At 42.4% G+C, this 26,128-nt stretch overlaps 3 protein-coding genes and 2 pseudogenes across 3 annotated transcripts; 2 read left to right on the top strand and 3 right to left on the bottom strand.

Annotated features, from left to right (window-relative positions):
- Positions 1 to 858: 858 nt before the first annotated feature.
- On the bottom strand, positions 859 to 2,545 carry LOC115101393 (B9 domain-containing protein 2). The gene is made up of 4 exons (XM_029620850.2): positions 2,378 to 2,545; positions 1,995 to 2,108; positions 1,760 to 1,885; positions 859 to 1,607 (listed from the first exon to the last, which is right to left on the bottom strand). The coding sequence occupies exons 2-4, from the start codon at positions 2,080 to 2,082 to the stop codon at positions 1,294 to 1,296; spliced, it is 528 nt and encodes a 175-aa protein (XP_029476710.1). The 5' UTR covers positions 2,083 to 2,108; positions 2,378 to 2,545; the 3' UTR covers positions 859 to 1,293.
- Positions 2,546 to 4,294: 1,749 nt separating this feature from the next.
- On the bottom strand, positions 4,295 to 7,465 carry LOC115101392 (uncharacterized). The gene is made up of 5 exons (XM_029620849.2): positions 7,346 to 7,465; positions 5,852 to 6,110; positions 5,656 to 5,689; positions 5,227 to 5,494; positions 4,295 to 5,028 (listed from the first exon to the last, which is right to left on the bottom strand). The coding sequence occupies exons 1-5, from the start codon at positions 7,386 to 7,388 to the stop codon at positions 4,682 to 4,684; spliced, it is 951 nt and encodes a 316-aa protein (XP_029476709.1). The 5' UTR covers positions 7,389 to 7,465; the 3' UTR covers positions 4,295 to 4,681.
- A 2,569-nt stretch (positions 7,466 to 10,034) lies between these two features.
- LOC135562542 (tyrosine-protein kinase receptor UFO-like) lies at positions 10,035 to 12,142 on the top strand. The gene is made up of 5 exons (XM_065005042.1): positions 10,035 to 10,049; positions 11,002 to 11,273; positions 11,382 to 11,482; positions 11,565 to 11,747; positions 11,854 to 12,142. The coding sequence occupies exons 1-5, from the start codon at positions 10,035 to 10,037 to the stop codon at positions 11,943 to 11,945; spliced, it is 663 nt and encodes a 220-aa protein (XP_064861114.1). The 3' UTR covers positions 11,946 to 12,142.
- On the top strand, positions 12,073 to 24,460 carry LOC115146944 (tyrosine-protein kinase receptor UFO-like; annotated as a pseudogene).
- The window catches only part of LOC115101391 (ryanodine receptor 1-like), a 116,334-nt pseudogene continuing 110,583 nt past the window's right edge, over positions 20,378 to 26,128 (bottom strand).

The following is a 26,128-nucleotide window of genomic DNA, read 5'->3' as shown; positions in this document are numbered from 1 at the left end:
GCGAAGCTATATATAAGGGGTACCAGTACAGAGTTAATGTGCAGGGGCACCGGTTAATCGAGGTAATTGAGGTAATATGTACATGAAGGTGGAGTTAGTGACTATGCATAGATAATGAACAGAGCATAGCAGCAGCGTAAAAGATGGGGTGGGGGCAATGCAAATAGTCTGAGTAGCTATTCGATTAGATGTTCAGGAGTCTTATGGCTTGGGGATAGAAGTTGTTTAGAAGCCTCTTGGACCTAGACTTGGCGCTCCGAGGATCACCGTGCCGGGTGTGTTGTTACCTACCCTTACCCCCTGGGGGCGGTCCGTCAGGAAGTCCAGGATCCAGTTGCAGAGGGAGGTGTTTAGTCCCAGGGTCCTGGTGAGCGCATGTTTGGAGTACACGTCCTGATAATCTGTCTGGCCCTGCGGCCTTGTGAATGTTGACCTGTTTAAAGGTCTTACTCACATCAGCTACAGAGAGAGAGTTTACAGTCGTCCTCAGCAGATGATGCTCTCATGCATGTTTCAGTGTTACTTACCTTGAAGCGAGCAGAAGTAATTTAGCTCGCTTGGTAGGCTTGTGTTAACTGGTTGATTTGCTAAATTCAATAGACCTGCAAGTGCTAAAAACAGAGTATCATCCAAATAGACTGACATGGATACAATATATTCGTAGTTAATATATTTTGTCTCACCTCTGTTTACCACCTACTATCAAACATTGATAATAAGTACTTCATAATATTACAGAAAATGTTGATGAGTGAATTAATTGTGCCTATCAGTAATGGCACTTGCAAGCCTAACATTGAGTGAATATTTGTACAGCAAAAAGATAGGTAAGTTAGGTTAAAGATCAAAGGCATCAGGTTTGGTACATTGTATTGATTTATTTACATAATTCTACTATATAAAACACAAGGAATTCATAGAAAAGTATCAAACTGAAATTAAGTGCAGTAGAAAATCTGTCTCACATTGTTTAAAATACAACCTCGATTATATGAAATGTTCTAAAAAATATTGACAATCGGGAAGGCAGATGGTGTTGAAAGGCTCACCCCACCCAACCACCACACACGCTGCTGGTGGAGAAAGAGGGGAAATACCTACATTTGCATGTTGGGTTCTTCTCAGCATGAATGCCACATCAACACATCTCACAAGGCAAAATATATAATCTGACCTTATTTTATGTGCCCCGGTGCAGATATGGTCCAAATCCACACCGCCCCCACCCACTAACAATACAGTGCTCCATTCAGGCTTCCCTCCATTCACCCTTCGCTGTCCCATCTCTACATTTCAGCTCTCTACACCATATCTGTCAAAGTGTCGCATGATGATGCCTAGCTCCAGCTCCACAGTGCCCATAGCAACTGTGTGCAGCCTATATCGGTCCGCCCCACTGTATACGAGGTCTGGGGAGCGCAGCTGGGGACCTCCACCCACAAAGGTTTGAGCTATCTGCTCTTGCCAGGATCCCAGTGGTCTCCAGGTCACACAGCGTACATGGTGGTGCCCTGGGCTGGAGGGCACATGGCAATATCCATAACCATACAGCTGACAGCGCCCAAATGAATCCTGGTGCCAAACCTGCAGGTGAAGCTTGGGCCAACCTGAAGGAGAATAAAAGACAAACGAGTCTTACCCTAGTATTACCCCGAAAACTAGGCGTGGTAGATGTGACTATGTATATACTGTAGCTAGCTTTTGATTTACGTTTGTGATGAACTGTTACTTTGAATTTGTCAGGAAGCTAGTTTGTTACCTTGCAGTCCTTTAGTAGTGTAGTGCAGATCAATGGGATGACTCCAGTATGCCATATCCCCCGTCTGAGGCAAATCCACCTGGGTCTGCCCCTCCTTCAGGCCAGAGAGAAGTCTCCATGCACCTCCTTACATAACGAGATAAGTGTTGTTGGAAACTGAGAATCACAACCATAACGGATAAGGTAAAGTACACATCATACTCAATAAAATAATCTGATTATAACGGAAAAACACCTGTATGAATTCCCCATTTACAGAAGAGACTGCTCTGAGGGAAGCCGCTAGCCCCAACGATCTGACCGATAATGTGCAGCTCTGCCATTACCGGTATCTGTGCAGCTCCTTTTCCTGCAGGTAGAGAACATAACGTTGAATTGGTGTAAATCTCTGTTTACAGTCCCTAGCTAGCTGGGATTAACGTTAGTTAGGAGTAACGTTATAGCTAGCTGGCTAACGTTAGCTAGCCTCGTAGGGTCAAAAGATACATTCGTCAACATAGCTGGCCTGCAAAATGGTTGTTGGTTAGCTAGCAAGCTAGCACGTTTGATTAGCTAACGTTTCAACAATTTATATAAAACATTGCCAATGAAAAACAATAATAATGTAAAAAAACATACCCCAAGGATTCACTCAGATGAAAATACCGAAGCCACCATGATCCTCATTTCCTTGGAAACCAAACAGGAAACTACGGAGGTTGACGATAGAAAGCAGGCAAAGCGCGCATTCAAAATCCACAGAACATGTGACTTTGCTCTGTTCCCTTCCTTCGACAGTCAGGATTGTTGGATGACCTTGTAGGAAACTAGGGAAATTAATTGTCCACTAGTTTATTGCCATGGACGTGTTTTCTTCCACATAAACTGCACAATAGTATAGCTGGCTGTGTACATTTCTATCAATAAAATATATGTAATGTAGGGGAGAGTGGTGTTCAGTTGAGCCAAATGGTCTATGCGTGCGCCACCCGTGTTTCTAGGAAACAATGCACAAAATTAATATTTTGACCAAATATTTAGGACGAGGTCCTCAATTTCATGTAGTCTGTGAAGGAAGAAACCACGTTGGAAAAAGTGGTAAGCAAGTTATGTCCAAATAATGGATTTTCACCAAGTCAAATTAATATATTGTGTTAGAGAATTCATGATGCTTGCTTGTATCTAATCAAAAATAGATCATTTTAGGATTGTTTTATACATCAGTTTGGGTCTCTATAAGCTTCAACATGTTACCCTAAACCTAGCATTAGTGGTGGAAAAAGTTGCCAAATGTTATACTTGAGTAAAAGTAATTTACAAGCGAAGAATTTGTGTTTTGTGAGTCCGCCAGATCAGAGGCAGCAGGGATGACCAGGGATGTTCACTTGATAAATGCGTGAAGTTGACAGTAAAAGCAAAAGTTGTCAAAAATATAAATAGTGATGTACAGATACCCCAAAAAACTACTTAAGTAGTACTTTAAAATATTTTTACTTTTACTTCATAACACTGCCTAGCAGGAAGTGCATCCTTTTAGCTGTGTGGGCTAATATAGTCAAAATGTTTGCCAGGGGTAAGTTTAGACAATGGCTATGGGGTAAATTGAGCCATTATGGTGAGCCAATGGCAAGTTGAGCAAATGTCAGTGTTTCTTCTCAGACTTAATGCAAAGTATTATCGCTGGGATATGAGGTAACAACAGGGTCTGGCTTATGTCAAAAGTGTAAAATAAAGTACAATGTTTTTTTTTAGGTGATAAGCCTGTATTGAAATATGCTTAAAGTTGCACTATGCAGAAATCGCTCCACCATTTCTTGGTTGCTAAAACTCTAATAGTCGCCTAATTTCAGTTTATTTGACAAAATAACTTAGTATAGTGTGGAGAATCATTGTACCATCTAAACCACTGTGAAATATATTTTCCAACCAAAAATATTGCTGTTTCAGCTGTTTGAAGCTGGTGAAACAAAAACTAAATGAATAGAGCAAAACCAAAACTTAAGAACAGGAAGCATAGAAATAGCACACATAGAACATATCTACTGCTTCTTAGACTTGCTATCAAGTAGGATGATAGATCTATAGAACTCACATTTTATATGTGGATTTGGTCGGGTCGCCCAAAAAGTTACATATTGCCACTTTAAAATGATTGAAAGACAAGAAAGTGATTGTTATTGTGTTGAATTGTGTTTGTGAAATAAAGATAGACATGGTTTTTAAAAGGTAGTGGTAATATTTCATTCAGTACAGTCATTTGTAGGTGGTTAAATTTACCCCGTAAGTTGTGCCAAGAGACCACTTTTTTTGTACAAGCTATGTTTTCAAAATTGTAATGTTTACATGAATTGTGATTATTTCCAGGGATGCACAACATTCATAAATATATGTAGATATCTTTTAAATAAATAATACTATATTACTCTTGACAGAGTGACGCTGAATGTAAAAAATTGCTCCACTCACCCCTAATGTGATGATACATTAATGTGTGCTAGGCTACACAAGGCTGCGTATTGCTCGCTAAGGAAATGAAAGAGACAAGAAAGCACAAAATATTTTCTATCGAACCCTGGCATTTATTTAAGCAACATATAAATAAGGAAACGAAACAATGACAATGAACTTAGCTAACACATGGCAGAACAAGAGTTAAGGAGATAGGTGTGGGGCAAATAGTTATAAAGACAAGGTATGCTTACATTACGTTATTTAAAACGGCATCAAGAAATCCACGCTCTCTCCATAGCCAGAGGATGACAGCAGACAGGTTGTAACCAAATAAATTATATCAAAGATAAGATCAAATAGCTCAAATGTTTTGCATCAGTACATATCACTTACAAAGGGTGGCAACAATAAGAGGCAATTATTGCCCTTGTATTTTCATAAAGAATGAGGAGGATTGAAAGTCTTGACAGTAGGTAAATCATAATTTCCCCCCTAGAATGAAAATCCCCCACAGTCAAAGGCATCAAAGTCTGAGTCTGCCCCCTCAAAGTCAAAGCTGTGGAAGTGAGGAGAGTCAACAACAGTCTGGTTGCAGGAGTGGTATGCCCCTGCTGAGCCCAGGTTAGAGAAGTCTGTGCTGGGCGGCAGGTCAGGAGGCCTTACGTCAGGATTAGCAGGAGAGCATGCACCCAGGTAACCCATGGCAGAGGAAGCAGCGGCCCCTCCCATCAGCAGATACACAGCCCTCACTGCCTGGGCATCATGGCTGGTGCCATGGCGCAGACAGCCCACTGAACGACTAGTCCCTTTGTCCCTCTTCATGTGGGGAGATTTCTGGCCTGTGGTGGAGAGTGGAGAGAATGTCATGCACATCCTTAGTTGCTGTCTACTCTACGCCACTGGACTGCAGGTTTTTTTTCCTACAGACTCAACCAAAGAAAAACTTAATGGACTGGGTAAAGTGGGTAAATTAATTCAGAGACAAAATTGCATAAACAAGTTTGTTTAGTAATGTCCGTAAATCCTGTATTTCTCACCATTTTCCTTTTGTTGAATGTCACCTGTGGTTGGCCCAGGAGAATTTGGCCCAGCAGAGATTAAGCCAGGAGAGGTTGGCCCAGGAGATCTCGGCCCAGGAGATCTTGGCTCAGGGTATCTTGGCCCAGGAGATAAGATCTCCATATCACTCAGCGGTGGAGTTGGGGGATCTTTGTCAGAAATGGGGTCTGGAAGCGGGTCTCTGTCAGTGATGCATCGTGTTGAAGCATTATGGCGTCTACAGGAGGACATTGGTGATGATACACTCTGTAGAGTAGAAAAGTGTATAGCTGTGATATCAAACCGTTGAGGAAGAATACCCTACATCTTGCAATGCTATCGCTCACAGTCACATCACTGACAACATTCACAGTTTTTTTAAATGAGGAAGGCGGATTAAGATTCAAATTAAGGAGGCATAGACTCACCTCTCGCACTTTCCTCAGCATGTTGACCCATTGACTGAGGAGAGAATATGACACATTATTACTTCAGTAGTACTCAGAACATAGTTTCATCAACGTGAGATGAAAGAAAGTAAATCGCTGACAATGCACAATGCTGCCAACTCCAGTAATCCCCATCCCACCCCAGCCTCTATCTCACATTGCTCTGCCAACTGACCTGCAGTCTTCTGCGTTGTCAGCCAGTAGCAGCAGGAACTTCTCCTGAGGCAGGATCAGAGCAAAGCAGCAGTCCCTGCGTCCTCCAGAGGGCAGCTTGGGCAGGTCCAGGATCTCCCTGCCCTCCACGATGGCCTCACAGCCCCCCTGCAATGCCACCATCTGGTCAGGAGGGGACACTGCATCGCGACTCACCAACACACAGCCGTCAGCTGTCAATATGAGGTACCTCTCCTTCCATTGTTTGAACATAAAGCCACCTGGAAGTGAGAGGTGGAGGTTGGTAGCGCAGGGGACAGGAAGCAGGAAGAGTGCATGATGGATGGTGAGAGAGCGGAACAAACAAAGACAAAGCTCTTTAGAGGCACTTAGGACTACATACATGTTTCAGAAAAGAAATATTTAACAACCAAAGCACGATGGCAGAATCAACCATGTGTGTTAGGTGTATACTTTTGTTTCAAAGCAGATTTGTTTAAGACGACCAAGAAACACCCTGTGGGACTCTGATTTAGCCCACTGCAGTACAAGGTTAAACTAACTTTTTCACAATGATGATAATGGAAGCAGTGTGCCAGTGGTTTCAAACATGTCCACTCTCTGCTTCCTATCCTCTCCTCCTTTAGGATTAAAACAAGTCACATGGTTGGAGGATCAACAGGGGGCTGGACCAAGCAGATAATACTGCCTATAGCGTGCACTTGAACTAGAATAAACAGTGCCACACATCTGGATCCACTCCCTACATGTGCAAACCAAAGTGATGCACTTCATCAGAGCATATAGAACCATCAGTCCCGGACAGGAGACAGTCTGAACAGCTGTTATCCCACTAGCATATGGCATTTGACTGCATCATATGACCATGTCCTCGTTAATTGATACAAATGATGTGGTCTGATTTACTAATCTATTCTTGATCTATTCCTGCCCTAGATTGTCTGTGCCAGAACTCCAAAGCACAATTTTTCTCTGCATTTGCCCAACTAATTCCACGTTATGCAATGCATGGTATGTTGATGGAACATGCCCCACTTATTTTACATCAACACATTTTTTCCACCTAGTCAACTCTGAGATTCAAACCAGCAACCTTTCGGTTATTGGCCCAACGAGATTAACCACTAGGCTACCTGCCGCCCACTCCTAAGTGTCCTGTATTTAGTCACAATTTATAAATGCTGTATTGATGCCCGTAAAGCTCAATAGATCTAGCTTAGCACCGGACATAGACTGTAAAACATTTCCCCGTTGTCATAATGCAAAAGAAGCTTGTCTGTTTTTGCTAGCCATCATCTAATAAATATTTCTATGGATTTGACATAGGCTTCAATTTTGTCCCAAAACTGAAGATAATCATTATTTTACAGAAATTAATACATTTAAAAAAACATCAATAAATGTACATTACAATAATATTTAAAGTAACGTCCTACCAATTATTACTACTAAACAAAAATAACTAAAGTAAAAGAGAGGAGAACTAGTGTCTTACCATACTTCCTGAGAAATCCACGGTGAATCCCTGCAACACTCATATTTAAAGGTTACCCTCCATGAGAGACAAGGCGCAAGAGATGGAGAGAGCGATGGCTGTATTTAGGAAGGATGCAAAGTGGGCGAGTGAGCATGCCTGTGTGTGTTTGGTGTGTTTTAGTGCCGAGGCATAATCCCCATTCAGCTGGAGCATCCCACACAGGGGCAGTTCAGAAGCTTGGAATGAGATTGGTTTTACTGTCCTTAGGCAAGCCAAGTACAATCACATAAACAACACATGCCAGTGCAAATCAAAAGTATAGTACTGAAGGTCAAATCTAATGCAAAACTCCTAACCTACAAAATGACCTATAGCCTAACCATTTGTGCAACATTTTCACTAATGCATATAGAATTAGAGAAAGCACGCATTCACTGGGTAAAGCACATATAATCTGTACTGTCTATTGTGCTATTACTGACATGGTACATAACCACCAGCTCCTCTCTTCTCGTGAGCCACTTGATAGTATTTCCTATCGATACTTGCATGCACTAAAATAACTAAGACTTGCACCATGACTCAGTGATTTAAGTCCTCAATCACTAAAACATGTACTATGACTCAGTGATTAAAGTCCTCAATCACTAAAACATGTACTATGGCTCAGTGATTCAAGTTCTCAATCACTAAAACATGTACTATGACTCAGTGATTTAAGTCCTCAATCACTAAAACATGTACTATGACTCAGTGATTTAAGTCCTCAATCACTAAAACATGTACTATGACTCAGTGATTCAAGTCCTCAATCAATAAAACATGTACTATGACTCAGTGATTTAAGTCCTCAATCACTAAAACATGTACTATGACTCAGTGATTTAAGTCCTCAATCACTAAAACATGTACTATGACTCAGTGATTTAAGTCCTCAATCACTAAAACATGTACTATGACTCAGTGATTAAAGTCCTCAATCACTAAAACATGTACTATGGCTCAGTGATTCAAGTTCTCAATCACTAAAACATGTACTATGACTCAGTGATTCAAGTTCTCAATCACTAAAACATGTACTATGACTCAGTGATTAAAGTCCTCAATCACTAAAATATGTACTATGACTCAGTGATTAAAGTCCTCAATCACTAAAATATGTACTATGACTCAGTGATTAAAGTTCTCAATCACTAAAATATGTACTATGACTCAGTGATTAAAGTTCTCAATCACTAAAACATGTACAGTGATTTAAACCCTCAATAATTGGTGTATTTCTTAATCTTAATCCCATTAACACTTTCATGTGAAGTCAACAACAACCCCCTGTGGTAGGGTGCAATGAGATCACATTGACAATCCCTCACTGGCCTTTGACCCCAGATTATGGCGGCCGCAGGGGATTGCTGTATCTCTCCACAGATGGTTTGTGGGAAATAGGAATGGACAGACTGATTCCATGTTAATCTTTAATAGCCTATGTGAATGTTGCAGCATAAATCCCATATGGTTTTAAAATATCATACATGGAACAGACCTTAAGCATTTTGCTGCAGGATAACAGTCATTCACATCTCTGCAGATAAACATTTCATTTGTTTGTTGTTCATAAGAACTTTAACAATGAAAACTGACATTAAGTTTTCTCATACGTGCATCCATCCTTTATCATATGCTAGCGTATTCTTTCATACGAAGATGTGCTTTTCTGTCATTCATTATTTGAATATCCAGATGAGAGATCATGTATAACATCTTGTTTTTCAAGCCTGGCTCTGAGGACCAACAGGGTGTGTAAGGCTTTTGCTCCGGCCCACCGTCAAAACAAGGTTCATTTTAGGATTGATAATTATTAGTTGATTATTTGAATCAGGTAGTATTAGCCATCGATGAACCCCAAGGACTATGATTGAAGAGCACTGCTATGGCATGAGATTATGCTGTTCTGGTTTAGGACATTTTATTGCAGTGTTGTGATTCTAAGAACGTCCACAAGGGCGCAGTAATACCCCATGGACTGTATGTTGAATGTTTTTTTTATGTTGCCATGAAATAGGGTTGTGACTAGATGGAGTACAACCATGACCCTAAAGTGACTTTTCATAGCAGGTTATGAGAACGTTTTAGCTAACCTTAAACTGGTTTCCTAACCTACTACGTTAATTCTCCTAACCTGCTGCGTAAGTTCTATTAACATGCTACATAAAAGTAACTTCTGGTCGTAGCTGTACACCACTTAGTCAAAACCAGGAAATAGCCTACTACTAAATCCTCTGTTTCCTCATTTTAGAAACACATCCGGCTAGTCTTGAGGACTGAAATTTGCCCCTTAAATTAGTTAACGATAAAAAACAGTAGTCCTATACATTTGTTTTTGCATGTGTAAAGTCTGCTGCCTCTAAGATAATAATGTTATTGACCATTTTACTGTTTTCTCAGCTGACTGGTATATCATATTATGACAGTGGATTTAGATGTGGAAACAATGTTGATTCAACCTTTTTTTGCCCAGTGGTCTACATTTGCTTTTGCCACGTTTATTCTATGACAGATACTTTAACTTTTACATTATATGATGTGAGCTAAACACACAAAATATTTTTTTCCTTGAAATATTGAATTGGAATACTATAGAATTCCATTCATTATGGAGCAGGCTTTCCCAAATTCGGTCGAGGAGTGTTTCTTCAACGGTTGAGTGTGCATGACGGTCAATAAAGTAAGTGAAGAGAAGGGAGGGAGGAGTAATGGAGGGAAAGAGCTCTAGTTTGCCCAGAGAATAATTCAACCGATGTTGAGAGACTGTCTAATACTCGCGCACTATTTGCTTATTACAAACTAAACTAGCTGGATTTGATGTATCCTATTTTTTTTAAATTCGACTCCTCGAAGGAGCAAAACTATTTCAAGAATTCCCATGACATAGTGTAACGTATACTTTTTTGGTAAGCAGCTGAAACCTTCAAGAAATAAAGTCTAACATCTGGATACTGTGCGTGGAAGATTCATTTCTTGCCAGGAATCGTGTAAATATGTCTGAGGCATAGTAGAGAGCAATCTTATTCTTCAAGAGCAAACCTGAACGAGGATGAACGGCAGCGGAGGGTTGATGGATATAGCTACAGTGCTAGGCCTACCTGTGCCAGGTGAGTCAGCATGGACGATAACGGAGGCGCTGTCATAACGTATATTTTATTATTTGAAAAACCTTTTTAAAAGTATATGTATATGTTTTTCCTTCATTATGGTTTATCTTACTTACGAAGGTTTTAGACTGATATAGTTACAGATGTAGGTTTTTAATTTGAGCCAGTTTGCTACAACAGGAAAGAATCCTGCAGCAACAGACAATGTTAATTATTACGTGGATTATAATTAATTAACATTTTTGTAGGGTTTGATACATTTTTCGTACGGGAAAATCACATCAAATTACAAACTTCAGAAGCCTTTTAAAACCTCAAATACACTTCAAGTTTTATAGTTCCTGCAGTGCAGTAAAGTTCTCTTGCAAGAGGGCGATCAAATTAAGATCCTACATCTGTAGGCTAGTATTAAATGGAATTGACAATACAATTTTACTCTCTATTTAATGTTAAACTACTCTTAACTCATGCTTCCCCTAATGAACTTTGGTATTTATTAATCTATGAATGAATTAAAAGCAATAGTCACTGAATATCAGTTTAACATTCAGAGGTGTTGTGGGTGTCCCACCTGTTTTTTTAAATGAAGTGTTTCAATTTTTGAAGAGCCCGGCCAACGTAACCTTATCCCTGGGTAAGCCGCTACAGGTGCTCTGTACTCTCCAGGGAGATGGGGGTGGAGAGGAGCCTCCGGGTGTGGTGTGGTTGAGGGACAGTCAATCCCTGGATTACGCTGACACCAATCAAGTGCAAGTGCCTGTCACTGAAGGAGGTTGGCTGACCAGCAGTGAACTCAGGTCATTCCTGAGACAGTATGACTCTCTCTGTGTGTTTACGTTACGTTACGTCAGTCAGAACAACAATGCATCTTATTTTTAGTTATATGTCTGTCTGTCTGTCCTCAGAATTGATCATGTGAAGCTGTCAGACATTGGGAGATACTGTTGTATGGCAACAGTTGGGAGGAAGGACTTGATGTCTCAGGAGGGGCACATTCAGCTGGAGGGTAAAGTGTCCCTTTTCTCGTTTTAATAAAATTTCTGTCTATATTCTACAATATTTTACTGAAATTTCATAATCTTTTCAAGGAATCCCACATTTCTCAGTGAAGCCTCATGACGTGACAGTGGTGGCTACTGTTAGCCTCAGCCTGCAGTGTTTGGCCCATGGGCCTCCAGAACCAGTCAGGATCATCTGGCTGCAGAACGGAGGACCACTCAACACGATACAGGACCCAGTGTCCCATTCTCCCTCTACTCTCAATATCACAGGCAAAGACTGTCTTATTTGTGTTTGGCCCATGGGCCTCCAGAACCAGTCAGGAAAGAACGGAGGACCACTGTCTGTCCCATTCTCCCTCTACTCTCAATATCACAGGCAAAGACTGTCTTATTTGCATGCCACACGTAGAACGAATCAAAATCAAATCAAATTGTATTTGTCACATACTTTGTAAACAACAGGTGTAGACTAACAGTGAAATGCTGATTTAATGGTCCTTTTCCAACAATGCAGAGTTAAAGATAAAAAAAATAAAACATTTACATAGTGACACGAGGAAAAAGCATTTCTGTTGTTATGTATTGTGTGATGTAAAACATATTTTCAGAGGCAATTCTTTCATTAAAGAGTGTTGATAAAATCAAAAGCATTCATTATATCACTGACCACCTCTCTGACTGTCACCATTTAGGCCTCAACCATACCAGCAGCTTCTCCTGTGAAGCACACAACAGTAAAGGTGTGGCTGCCTCAGCCTCTGGAACTGTGCCAAGTCCGTACCAACAGGGCAGGGGTGCAACAGACATTACTTAACATGCCGATGGGATTGGTTTTTATCCATGACTATCTCTCTTTCTGTCTTGGAATAGTGGTTCCCTCCCAGGCACAGAAAATCCAAGTTGTAGAGGTCACCAACTCTTTCCTACATATCTCCTGGGAGCCTGGCTTTGGAGGGGTATATCCTGTCTCTGTGTGCTCTAGACTAACCCAAGAAACTGGCGTGACTGACTATAGAATAGTCTAGATACCGAGCCAATCTAAAAGTAACTGCTCATGAGTTATACACAGGGTATAAAACATTATGAACACCTGCTCTTTCCATGACATAGACTGACCAGGTGAATCCAGGTGAAAGTGGTATTAATGTTTTATGCACTCAGTGTACCATGGTTGATATTTCAGGCAGCTCCGTCTGGTCCTGACAGCAACACATTGCGTAATCTCCTGATCCATAATCAGAATGTCTATGTACCACCTGCTCAGCACCTGATCCCTGAACTGAAGCCCTACACCTTCTATGACGTGAGGGCGGCTTGCCGTAGTAGTCAAGGTGCTTCCCCGTGGACACCATGGGTAACACTGCACACAGCTGAAGGAGGTAAGCTGTACGCCACAATCTTCTACCCACAACCCATCAGTGTTTATAAAATGTTATTACTAAGGTTTTTCGTTATTGTAACGTAGATGCAGGGAGTCAGGAAGCAGGTGCAGTTAGTGAGTTTAATAACAACGAACATGGAGCAATACAAAACACGAGAAGCGTCTGACATGGAAAAAAAACAATACTACCTGATGACTAATTGTCAGGATTTGGCCAAGATTGTTCAGGTTTTGGTCACTAGATGTCCCCATTGTGCTTTTTTGACCCTTTTGTTTTTCCCTCGTTCTAGTTATTAGTTGCACCTGTGTCTCATTTCCCTTGAATGTATTTAAACCCTTAGTGTTCCTCGGTTCTTTGCTCTGTGTTTGTCTGTTAGCACCCAGCCATGCTGTGAACTTTTGTTTCGCTAGTTGGATTTTCTTGAGGTACTCTGGTTTTGTTCTTGTTTATTTTTGATTATTCTTTTGAGGTTTGTTTTTTTCCCTGCTGTTCTTACCACTTTGTGGATTTTCCTTGTGTCTTGGAGGATATACATTTTTTCTATTGGAATTACTTTTGACGTTGTGGATTTATATTTTTGCCTGAAGATCTTTTCCTTTTTTTCTTTATTAAATCACCGTCTCTAGTACTGCTGTGTCTGCCTCATCTTCTGGCTTCTGCCGACTATTAGTGGCTCAGTTTACTAAGTGACTGTTTCTCACACTGGAGACCCGAGTTCGTAACCGGGTCCTGACACTAATAACAAAAGAGTGCTATATAAAGGATAAGTAATCAAGGGATTAATGAAGTTCAGGTGTGACCGATGAGACGAGGTGTGCATAATGATGGTTGCCAGGTATGCGTAAAGATGGGTTGCCAGGACAAGTGGTTAGTAGACCGTTGAGCGCCGGAGCGGGAGTTGAGGTGATAGTTATTTGTATTCACTTCTACATTTCTTAGTCCTTTTGGCAGATAATTTCATCCTGAGTGACTTACAAAAAAGGGAATTCAACAAGTGCAACAACACCTATGTAGCAGAGCTCAGAGACATACAGGAAATATGGGAGGAGCAACGAGAGTCGTCTCAGTTGAGTGACTCGCTGTGAAAGACTGGCTTTGGAACAAAGATTGTTCTTGAAAAAACTATTTGGGAATTGGTTAAACATTCTCAAGTGTTTTTTGATCAAATAAACTGAAGAGATAGGGACCCGACATGAAATAAAGATTGTCAGTGCTATTCCTCTGAGATGGTAATAGACAGTCAAGTTTGCCCGTAGAAACATTCCTCCGCTCCATCCTCAGTGTTTTCAATATAAACCTATATATTGAGCGAGCTGCCTGAGTGAAGGAGGAGGTACTGAGAGCAGGAGGGAAACACATTAAACATTGTCTATTCATGGTTTGGCAGAGGTGGTGCAATCCTGCTGTGTCCATAATGCCACCGTGTGTTTGAATTAAGGCTAGAGGAGAAGTGTTTTTTCTCATGCTTTCCACAGTCTGCAATGTAGACATGCTTGTGAAAAAGGAAAGAGAGACTTTCGAAGAGAAAGGGGAAACAGCCACTACCACAGTGGTGTAGTGCACATCAACACATGCTGGCCTATAAATAATTTTCCTGAAGTAAAATGAAGTTGTCACGTTCGTTGAAATGAGCGGACCAAGGTGTAGCGTGGTAGGCGTACATTTTACTTTTATTTAAAATGAAACAAAAAAAAACAACAAAACACAAAAACGAATGTAAAGCTACATGCAGTGCAGAAAGCAACTACAAACAAACAAGATCCCACAATCTAAGGTGGGAAAAAGGGCTTCCTAAGTATGATCTCCAATCGATAAACAGCTGCCTCTGATTGGGAACCATACTAGGCCAACAAAGAAATAGAAACATAGATTTGTCCACCCAAGTCACACCCTGACCTAACCAAATAGAGAATAAAAAAGGCTCTCTAAGGTCAGGGCGTGACAGTAGTCAGGAAAAACGGCAATTCAATCAAATCAGTAACCAGATTTTAGAGTTGAAATAAAACACCCTTCTTGTGCTGTGAGAATGTAAGTTTGGATTCATTTGATTTGATTAACTACACAACGTTGACTGTGTGGAGGAGAGAAAAAAGACATCGTACTGGTTCTTTCCGTACGTTTGTTGTTGCATGCAGTGGAAGACTCATGAATCTGAGGTCTTTGTGTAACCTAACCATTTAGACTCTTTACTCTGTCTCTTTATCTGAAGATAGCATGCACACGCATGAGGTGGCACAGATCTTCAAGGTGTGTGTGTGTGTGTGTGCTATACTTTGTGTTGTAAATAGAGCACATGTCCCCGACCTCCCCACAAAGATGTACAGGAATATTTTGGAAAGATATCTTATCCCTCTCACCTACAGTACATCTCTCAACAGGAGTCAGAGGTGCTTAGGCAGAGGGAGAGACAGGCAGAGGGTTGGAGGGATAGAGGGAGAGACAGACAGAAGGTTGGAGGGATAGAGGCAGAGGGAAAGACAGACAGAGGGTTGGAGGGATAGAGGGAGAGGGAGAGAGACAGGTTACAGAGTGGAATACCTCACTGCTAACATGCCCCAGGTAACACACACACACACACACACACACACACACACACACACACACACACACACACACACACACACACACACACACACACACACACACACACACACACACACACACACACACACACACACACACACACACACACACACACACACACACACACACACACACACACACACACAGAGTGTAATGGGTATCTTTGCTGTTGTTCTTTTTCCCTGTCTTAGGCTGTTATGGAGTCAGTTCAGTCCTCTGAGCTAGCTATCTCTCTCTCTAGCCTCCTGGGCAGTGTGTCCCTGAGTGTGAGTGCCTGTACTGTTGCAGGTTGCGGCCCCTGGAGCCCAGTCCAATCCCTCAAACAGAAGCACCCTGGTCAGTCTGGACAGAACCGAGGGAGACAACAGGATGGCTGTGATGGGTCAAGGAGAAGGGAAAACAGCAGGAGATTCAAAATGAATATTTGAGGGGCTGTGTTTTCTAGGTTGATTTAATCGGTAGCACATTATGGTGTCTGACATACTGTAGCTGACATACCTCTCTTTCCTCTGTTTTAGATGTGTCCCTTCATCAGACATTCTCCTGGCGTTGGTGGTATGTGGTTATGGGGATTGCTGTCAGGGTAGGGTTCATCGTATATGCAATTATATTGAGACAAAGAGAGACATGCTTTGGGTATGTAGCCAATTGTCATACTTAACTAAAAGTATAGATACCTTAATAGAAAATGTAAAAGTCATCCAGTAAAATTCTACTTGAGTAAAAGTCAAAAATTATTATTAAAAATACATGTAATTGCAAAAATATACTTAAGTATCAAAAGTAAAAGTGTAAATAATTTTAAATGGCTTATATTAAGCAATATGGGGCGGCAGGGTGGCCTAGTGGTTAGAGCGTTGGACTAGTAACCGGAAGGTTGCAAGTTCAAATCCCCAAGGTGACAATTCCCCAAGCTGACAAGGTACAAATCTGTCGTTCTGCCCCTGAACAGGCAGTTAACCCACTGTTTCTAGACCGTCATTGAAAATAAGAATTTGTTCTTAACTGACTTGCCTAGTTAAATAAAGGTAAAATAAATAAAAAAAATATACATTTACGGATAGCCAGGGGCACATAACAGACATAACTTACAAATGAAGCATTGGTGTTTAGTGAGTCCGCCAGATCAGAGGTAGTAGGGATGACCATGGATGTTCTCTTGTATCACTTTGTTCCATTGTTTTTCATTACTGTCAGATGATTCATTTAAACCATCTGTGTGTGCAACAGGAAGACATTTTACCCTATGAGGAACGCTGGTGGGGATTTTGTGGTGAGATACAGTGCAGGACGCACCTACAATCGGCAGTCAAATGAAGCCACATGTGAGTTGCCATTCCAGTGATATAAGAGAAACAGTGCAGGATGAGCGGATATATTAGTTATTTAAGTGAATGATTGGAATCAAATGATGTGTCGTGCAGGGTGAGAGTTCAGGAACAGATGTTGAGGCTTGGATTTCATCCTGTTGCTCAATGTTGTTCTGTGCCACATGTGGAGAAGCAGAGTAGTGTCGTGATCTGGCTGTTAACACAACCCTTTGGATTTAATTGAGAACAGAATACAAATCTTGGTAGAGTCATACTGCTAGTATTTCTAGGGGTCAAGGCACCTACACCTTTTAGTTGATTTATTACAATAAAAATGGAAAACGGTCTAAATCAGGTGATCCCAAACTTTTTCACGCAGGCCCACCTTACAGTATTGGGGAACATTCCCCCCTGCACACACGCCACATCTCTTTCTATGGCTCTGTTCATGACACAAACTGTTCACACCGCTCTTGTTGGCGGAGAGAACATTTAGCAGGTTTAAAGCATATTTCCTGCAATTCTACACATTTTGTCATGTCTAAGGTGTATTGATGTGATATTTGAGTGACTCGAACATTACAACAAAATCTAAGGGCTTAAAAACCTAGCTAAATAAATATGGGCTAGTTGATCTGGACATTTCTGACAATTTAGAAATAGCTCTCTAAGGTATGAAATGACTGACATGACAAGAGGAACTGATGATGCACTTCCCAATATAGAAATGTCACCTTGTGCATTCTACTTTTACAATGTTCAAGAGTAAGTTGAAAGCTGGACTGAGTTCCCCCCTGCCGACCCCTCGCAGGCGCGCCCCACAGTTTGGGAACCACTGGTTTAGTGTCAGTTCAGTGTCAGTGTCAGTTGCCACCATGCCTCTCCCATATTTTACCTGAGTCACCTTCTCCTCCCTCTCGCCTTCTCTTAGTTTCCATCTTCACTCGCATTGAGATGGAGGACTTCCTCGGGGAGGCTGCTTGTATGAAGGAGTTTGACCACCCCAACATCATGAGACTCCTTGGTGAGACAGACTGGGTCGCTTGTCATAAATGTGGTCAATAACCAAGTTTCTGATAAGGTTGTGTTATAAACTCCTAACCGTTTGACTGGATTCCTTCTTTAATTCCCCGTCCTCCCTGTAGGGGTGTGTCTGCAGGCAGCAGAGAGAGGAGGCTACCCCTCCCCTGTAGTCATCTTGCCCTATATGAAGCATGGGGACCTGCAGTTTCCTGCTCTACTCTAGACTTGGGGACAATCCTTTGGTCAGTTCCCTTCCCTCCCACACAGATCGTAAAGTTTTTGTTACACAAATACATTTTAGCAGTGTGGCCTTTCTCCTTTTATGCATTTTCCATTTGTGCTGCTGTATAGCACCCCCTGTTGGAGAAAACTGCCTTATCTAATCCTCCCCGTCTCCTCTCCATCCATCAGTCCCTGCCTTCTCAGATGCTGGTGAAGTTCATGACAGACATCGCACGGGGAATGGAATACCTGAGCAACAAGAGGTTCATCCATAGAGACCTGGCAGCGCGAAACTGCATGTGAGGATTCTCACCTCTCTTTTGTCAATGTGTTCCACTCTTTCTCACACATACTCTTCAATATTTTTCTGTGAAAGTCTTGCATGTTGAGTGATACAAGTAACAATACAGTGTTTATTATGTTGCACATAACTGTCCTGCAGGCTGAATGAGAATATGACTGTCTGTGTGGCAGATTTTGGCCTTTCTAAGAAGATCTATAACGGGGGACTACTATAGACAAGGACGCATTTCAAAGATGCCAGTGAAATGGATCGCCATCGAGAGCCTGGTAGACAGAGTTTACACCACCAAGAGTGATGTGGTGAGATATCCTTCCTGACTTGGTCTGGCTACATGATGTGCTCCATGTACACCTCTGTATTCGTGTTTTAAAGTCCTTCGACATACAGTGCATTCAGAAAGTATTCAGACCCTTCAGATAGAGGGGAAAAAAGGTTTTTAGACATTTTTGCAAAACAGAAATACCTTATTTACATAAGTAATCAAGTTAGTATTAAGTAAGTACGTAAGTATTTCAGTAACAAGGACTAAATACAAGTATAACATTTGTGACAGTTGCTTATTGTCTCTCTCTCTCTCTGAGTGGTCGTTTGGAGTGACTATGTGGGAGATAGCCACTCGGGGGCAGACGCCCTATCCTGGAGTGGAAAACAGTGAGATCTACGACCACCTTAGGCAGGGCAACCGCCTCAAACAGCCCCCTGGCTACCTGGACACCATGTGAGTTTCTAGTTCTGGATCTGTACACATAAATCCTTGAATAGTATGAGTTGGTTCACTGAATTATCATTATTTGCTGGTATACAGTAGAGGCAACATAACCTTCGTGGAGTACGTGAAATGGTGTTTATTTTTTCTCATGTTGTATAAGCCTCAGTTATCCCCTCCTCTCCTTCATACTGTAGCTACTTCCTGATGTTCTCCTGCTGGCTGCTGAGTCCTAAGGACCGCCCAGGGTTCCCCTCTCTGCGCTGTGACCTGGAGAAAGCCCTGGAGGAGATGCCTGAGCAGGAGGAGGCCGATGACCTGCTCTACGTCAACATGGAAGAGCCCTCAGGCTCTCTGTTTGGGGCCATTGGGGGCTGGGAGCCCTTTGGACTGCCTCACCCGTCCTACTGGAAGAACATGGGCAATCTGGAAACAATCCAGGTGCATCATCATAATCATCATGATCATGCAGAACGCTATGTTCTCTGCCCTCAGCACAAGGCCCAGCCCTATCTCAATGACTCTACGGACGGCCCTCAGCACAAGGCCCAGCCCTATCTCAATGACTCTGTGGACAGCCCTCAGCACGAGGCCCAGCCCTATCTCAATGACTCTGTGGACAGCCCTCAGCACAAGGCCCAGCCCTATCTCAATGACTCTACGGACAGCCCTCAGCACAAGGCCCAGCCCTATCTCAATGACTCTATGGACAGCCCTCAGCACAAGGCCCAGCCCTATCTCAATGACTCTGTGGACAGCCCTCAGCACGAGGCCCAGCCCTATCTCAATGACTCTATGGACAGCCCTCAGCACGAGGCCCAGCTCTATCTCAATGACTCTGTGGACAGCCCTCAGCATGAGGCCCAGCCCTATCTCAATGACTTTGTGGACAGCCCTCAGCACAAGGCCCAGCCCTATCTCAATGACTCTATGGACAGCCCTCAGCACGAGGCCCAGCCCTATCTCAATGACTCTATGGACAGCACGAGGCCCAGCCCTATCTCAATGACTCTATGGACAGCCCTCAGCACAAGGCCCAGCCCTATCTCAATGACTCTATGGACAGCACGAGGCCCAGCCCTATCTCAATGACTCTATGGACAGCCCTCAGCACAAGGCCCAGCCCTATCTCAATGACTCTATGGACAGCCCTCAGCACAAGGCCCAGCCCTATCTCAATGACTCTGTGGACAGCATGAGCTGGATGGCCTCCTCTTCGAGCCCCACTTTTCAGCTCCAGGCTGAACTCCTCCACTCTCCTGCTGGACGGACAGGTCAAGGATGGGACCGTAGGGTGTTCAGGCAGTGAGGCTTACAGAAAATACACAGTGACTACCAGTGGTTGTATAGAAATACTGACAAATGTGGACTGAAATTCACTTTTTATTGAAATACTGTTGTGTAGTCAAATGAACAAGCTCTAAAGAAATAATTGATTTGTTGTGCACATACACTGCAGTAAATTATTACTAATGTGCAGCCCCCCATCACATGCTAAATATCTTCCCAATTTTAAGTTTAGAAATCAAATCACTGAAATAGACACTGAAATTTGACAGAAATGTACATTTGTATTGTCTACAAACACAGACAAACAATGTGCACCGTGTGTGAGAGATGACATTAATTGAAATATTTTATTGCTACATATGCACTTCAGTATTTCCCACATTCATTCACCCAGTTCAAGAATTGACATGGTAACAAACACATCTTCTAAATGCAGTCATTTAGTTTGCATGTGTTTGGCCTATTCGAACAAGAGGGACAAAAGCCCTCTTTTGGTCTAGCACTATAAATGTGCCTTCACCCTGGTCTGTACAGTATAGTACAGCTATTTCAGTCTGGTTTAGTATGGTTACAGTATAGTACAGCTATTTCAGTCTGTTTTAGTATGGTTACAGTATAGTACAGCTATTTCAGTCTTGTTTAGTATGGTTACAGTATAGTACAGCTATTTCAGTCTGGTTTAGTATGGTTACAGTATAGTACAGCTATTTCAGTCTGTTTTAGTATGGTTACAGTATAGTACAGCTATTTCAGTCTGGTTTAGTATGGTTACAGTATAGTACAGCTATTTCAGTCTGGTTTAGTATGGTTACAGTATAGTACAGCTATTTCAGTCTGGTTTAGTATGGTTACAGTATAGTACAGCTATTTCAGTCTGGTTTAGTATGGTTACAGTATAGTACAGCTATTTCAGTCTGGTTTAGTATGTTATTAAACCTACTAATTGTAGTAGTACGTTACAGTATGTTATTAAACCTACTAATTGTAGTAGTACATTACAGTATGTTATTAAACCTACTAATTGTAGTAGTATGGTTATGCAAGCTGATCCTCATATTGCTTTCTGAAACAGTCGCCAGCAGGGAAGAAGTCCCACGCTCGCTCCTGGTACATCTTCCACACATACGACTCCTGCAACAGAGGACAGTAGGATAGAGGGTGAAAAGAAGAGACAGCCAATTGAAATGAATGGCGAGGAATTTGGTGTCACAAACAGAAAGACTGACAGACAGACTCACCTGGCCAGTGTGCTCCGTCTCATCTTTGTTGATGAGGTACATTAAGAAGAACCTGCAGAGGACAGACAGGCAGGTCATTGTGATGGCTGATGGACATGGACACACACTGTTGACTGCCTGACAGGGAGAACACTCACATGTAGTTGGCCAAGTTGTGTTCCTCTAGGGTGTGGGTCTCGAAGCCGTGTGGCGTCGTATCAAAGTAGTCGCTTCCAATTCCACAGATGAAGCACTTGGTCTACAAGAATCAAATGAACAGAAACGGTAGACAAGATGCTGGTATGTGCATAACTATCTGACTCACTCACCTAAAACTGAGGAAATCAATCAAATTAATGATTTCTACCTCCATGTCTTCCTTAACCTGCTCCTGTTGGTCTCTGAGCTCTCCGAAGGCATCAATGATCAGACCTGTAGGTAGCACACAAGCTCACAGCCTCACTGGAGAATGGAATTATGACTAGATATCTCCTTCCATCTTTTCAGTATGCCCAGACAGAAATTGGCCTTGCTTGAGGTATACTGTACAGTAGTTGGGTAGTGTTTTGGACTGCATAAGAGGGACGGGTGCCTTACCCTGGATGATGGCCAACAGGATGACAATGACAAAGAAGAAGAAGGTGATGTCAAAGATGACCCGGTAGAGCTCGTACACGTCTCCTGCCGGGTCCTCGATCTCGTCCCCTATGCCACCGCCAGCACGCACACCCACATATATATGGAAGAGGTAGCACTGACGAACAGTGGAGGGAAGAGAGCACATGGAATACAGGGCAGGAGTAAGTAGACTCCACTATACAACATATTGTATACCACACAGAGCAGACCAGAGACAGAAACCCTGACTCACAGTCATCATGTCGTCACATTTCATATCCGGCTCATCCTCATCTTCACTCTTGTTGTAAAACTTGCGGAAGAAGATAAAGGCCACTACAGTGTAGAGATACACCACCACTGCCAACAAGCCCAATGTCATCATGAGCTAGGAGGGAGACAGGGAATGAGTAGAATCAGCCACACATTCACTACACACGGAGGCTGGAAGAGTCTTCCTGGTCAGCTCTTACTTGTTTCCCATTGTGGGTGACAGAGGACAGGATAGTACGCAGATCCTTCACACCGATGGCGATGTCCAGCAAGTGACAGGCATAGAAGAAGTTGTTGTAATGTCCAAGCAAGGACATGATCGTGTACCAACACAGGTAGAGAAACGTCTGGGGGCAATAAGATTGAAATAATATGCAGTTTATTGTCTACAACTTACAGTATGAAGACATACAGTGCATTTGGAATGTATTAAGACCCCTTGACTTTTTCCACATTTTGTTGCGTTACAGCCTTATTCTACATTTACATAGGTATTCAGACCCTTTACTCAGTACTTTGTTGAAGCACCTTTGGGAGCATTTACAGCCGAGAGTCGTCTTGGGTATGACGCTACAAGCTTGGCACACCTGTATATGGGGAGTTTCCCCCAGTCTTCTCTGCAGATCCTCTCAAGTTCTGTCAGGTTGGATGGGGACGACTATTTTCAGGTCTCCAGAGATGATTGTTCGTTCGGGTTCAAGTCTGTGCTCTGGCTGGGCCACTCAAGTACATTCAGAAGCCACTGCTGCATTTTCTTGCCTGTGTGGTTAGGGTCGTTGTCCTGTTTGAAGGTGAACCTTCACCTCAGCCTGAGGTCTTGAGCGCTCTGGAGCAGGTTTTCATCAAGGATCTCTGTACTTTACTCCATTCATCTTTCCCTCGACCCTGACTAGTCTCCCAGTCCCTGCAGCTGAAAACATCCCCACAGCATGATGCTGCCACCACCATGCTTCACGGTGGGGATTGTGCCAGGTTTCCTCCAGACGTGACGCTTAGCAATTCAGGCCAAAGAGTTCAATCTTGGCTTCATCAGACCAGAGAATCTTGTTTCTCATGGTCTGAGAGTCCTTTAGGTGCCTTTTGCAAACTCCTAGAGGGCTGTCATGTGCCTTTTACTGAGGAGTGGTTTCTGTCTGGCCACTCTACCATAAAGGCCTGATTGGTGGAGTGCTGCAGAGATGGTGGTCCTTCTGGACGGTTCTTCCATCACCACAGAGGAACTCTGAAGCTCTGTCAATGACCATTGGGTTCTTGGTCACCTCCCTGACCAAGACCCTTCTCCCCCGATTGCTCAGTTTGGCCGGGCGGTCAGCTCTACGAAGAGTCTTAGTGGTTCCATTTTAGAATGATGGAGGCCACTGTGTTCTTCTTGGGGACGTTCAATGCTGCAGAATTTTTTTTGTGCCCTTCCCCGGATCTGTGCTTCGACACAATCCAGTCTCGGAGCTCAACAAACAATTCCTTCGACATGGCTTGGTTTTTTGCTCTGACATGCACGGTCAACTGTGGGAAATTATTTAGACAGGTGTGTGCCTTTCTAAATCATGTCCAATCAATTGAATTTACCAACGATGGACTTCAATCAAGTTGTAGAAACATTTCAAGGACGATCAATGGAAACAGGGTGCACCTGAGCTCAATTTCGATTCTCATAGCAAATAGCCTGATTATTTTTAATACATTTGCAAAAATGTCTAAAAACCTGTTTTCGCTTTTTCATTATAGGGTATTGAGTGTACATTGTTGAGGGGAAAAAACGGTGTTGTCACGACTTCCGCCGAAGTCGGTTCCTCTCCTTGTTCGGACAGCACTCGGCGGTTGGTCCACTTTTCTTTTTCCATTTGTTTTGTCTTGTCTTCTCACACACATTGTCTTTATTTCCCTCATTACATATTGTGTATTTAACCCTCTGTTCCCCCCATGTCTTTGTGCGAAATTGTTTATTGGTAAGTGCATGTGCACGTTTTCTCTGGTGCGCGACCGGTTTTGTACCAATTTGTTTATTGTGCTGGTTCCTGGTGGTTTTATGAATAAAACTGCTCTGTTGATTACCCAGATTTGCTCTCCTGCGCCTGACTTCCCTTCCGCCAGTTACACACTCCCTTACAGATGTAATCAATTTTAGAATAAGGCTGTAACGTAACAACATGTGAACAACGTCAATGGGTCTGAATAATTTCCAAATGCACTGTATGTATATAGCTCAAAAATAGAAGATACGATTAATCTATAATCCCTCTTACCCCGTCTGTGAACACAACTCCAAATTTCCAGATCTGGTACTTGAAGTCAATAGACGTAAACCTGAAAAAGATTACTTCAATGACTTTCATATATTTGTGTAGTAGGTTTAAAAATACAGTTATTTTAAGGGCCTCAATAACCACCCAATGAAAAGCTCCCCTATAAGATTGGAGAAGTATAACAGCATTGCTTAATACCTGGCCAACGTAGAATTGTCGGGTTCCTCCGGCTTCTTATCAGTTTGTTGACTGACATCCAACGAGGCTAGATCCATGCCTAGGAGCTCTGCAATCCTTTCTCTGCCATAAATGTCTCCATACTTATCCAGGACCTGGCCACACAGACACATCATAGAACATTCCATCCAAAGACCAACTCATCCACACATAGCCTCTAAGATAAAAAATAAAATAAACGTCTTACCTTTCGCTTAACAAACTTGTCCCAGTAGTTGCTTGGGAAAGAGCTGTGAATAAACAATTGGAAATGGTACTGAGTTCCAAAGACAGGCATCATTTAAGCAAGGATTCCTCTCTAAAGTTTTCTGAAAGGAGATGAAATAATACTAGTGGGTATAGGTGGACTTCTCGGAGCTTGTCTGTCCATGCTTACAGTGTGTTGAGGACCAGTCTGTCCCATTGGCCTTTGATGTTATCATCCTCAGGCTGCTCTGTGATGTAAAGACCATCAAACTCCAGTTTCCTGGCCAGCTCCTTTTCTCTTTTAAAGATCACAAGAGGGATCTGAGAGGAACACACATTCTCTGTTGTCATTGAGCCGTTCATGTAAAGGTCATCATACAAATCACTCATGTGTTAATGGTTATGGGGCACAGAAACACTTGAGGTCTACTGTAGTAATAGTAGTAGTAGCAGCAGCAGCAGTAGTAGTAGTAGTAGTAGTAGTAGCAGCAGGTCTACTGTAGTAGTAGTAGTAGTAGTAGCAGCAGCAGAAGTAGCAGCAGTAGTAGTGGTAGCAGCAGTAGTTATAGTAGCAGTAGTAGTAACAGTACCAACAGCAGTAGTAGTAGTAGTAGTAATAATAGTAGAAGCAGTAGTAGTAGCAGCAGCAGCAGTAGTAGTAGTAGTAGCAGCAACAACACTAGTAATAGTAGTAGTAGCAGCAGCAGCAGTAGTAGTAGTAGTAGTAGTAGCAGCAGGTCTACTGTAGTAGTAGTAGTAGTAGTAGCAGCAGGTCCAGGTCTACTGTAGTAGTAGTAGTAGTAGTAGCAGCAGGTCTACTGTAGTAGTAGTAGTAGTAGTAGTAGCAGCAGCAGCAGCAGCAGCACTAGTAATAGTAGTAGTAGTAGCAGCAGCAGAAGTAGCAGCAGTAGTAGTGGTAGCAGCAGTAGTTATAGTAGCAGTAGTAGTAACAGTACTAGCAGCAGTAGTAGTAGTAGTAATAATAGTAGAAGCAGCAGCAGTAGTAGTAGTAGCAGCAGCAGCAGCAGCAGTAGTAATAGTAGTAGTAGTAGCAGCA

This window comes from Oncorhynchus nerka, linkage group LG19 (genome assembly GCF_034236695.1).
Source record: "Oncorhynchus nerka isolate Pitt River linkage group LG19, Oner_Uvic_2.0, whole genome shotgun sequence".
Classification (NCBI taxonomy): Eukaryota; Metazoa; Chordata; class Actinopteri; order Salmoniformes; family Salmonidae; genus Oncorhynchus; species Oncorhynchus nerka.
The sequence above is the reverse complement of the archived record's forward strand: the minus strand, read 5'-3'. Positions and strand labels throughout refer to the sequence as shown.

Bases quoted from the DNA above. Each gene is read 5' to 3' on its own strand.
- LOC115101392 (XM_029620849.2), bottom strand. From the start codon at position 7,388: ATGAGTGTTGCAGGGATTCACCGTGGATTTCTCAGGAAGTATG. The intron at 5,690-5,851 runs GTCAGTTGGCAG...TTCTCTCCTCAG, and splicing joins GACAACGCAGAAGACTGCAG to TCAATGGGTCAACATGCTGA. The intron at 5,029-5,226 runs GTGAGAAATACA...TCTCCACCACAG, and splicing joins CATTCAACAAAAGGAAAATG to GCCAGAAATCTCCCCACATG.
- LOC115101393 (XM_029620850.2), bottom strand. From the start codon at position 2,082: ATGGCAGAGCTGCACATTATCGGTCAGATCGTTGGGGCTAGCGGCTTC. The intron at 1,886-1,994 runs GTGTTTTTCCGT...TCGTTATGTAAG, and splicing joins TAAATGGGGAATTCATACAG to GAGGTGCATGGAGACTTCTC. The intron at 1,608-1,759 runs GTAACAAACTAG...ATTCTCCTTCAG, and splicing joins CACTACTAAAGGACTGCAAG to GTTGGCCCAAGCTTCACCTG.
- LOC135562542 (XM_065005042.1), top strand. The intron at 11,274-11,381 runs GTCATTCCTGAG...GTCTGTCCTCAG, and splicing joins CTGACCAGCAGTGAACTCAG to AATTGATCATGTGAAGCTGT. The intron at 11,483-11,564 runs GTAAAGTGTCCC...AATCTTTTCAAG, and splicing joins GGGGCACATTCAGCTGGAGG to GAATCCCACATTTCTCAGTG.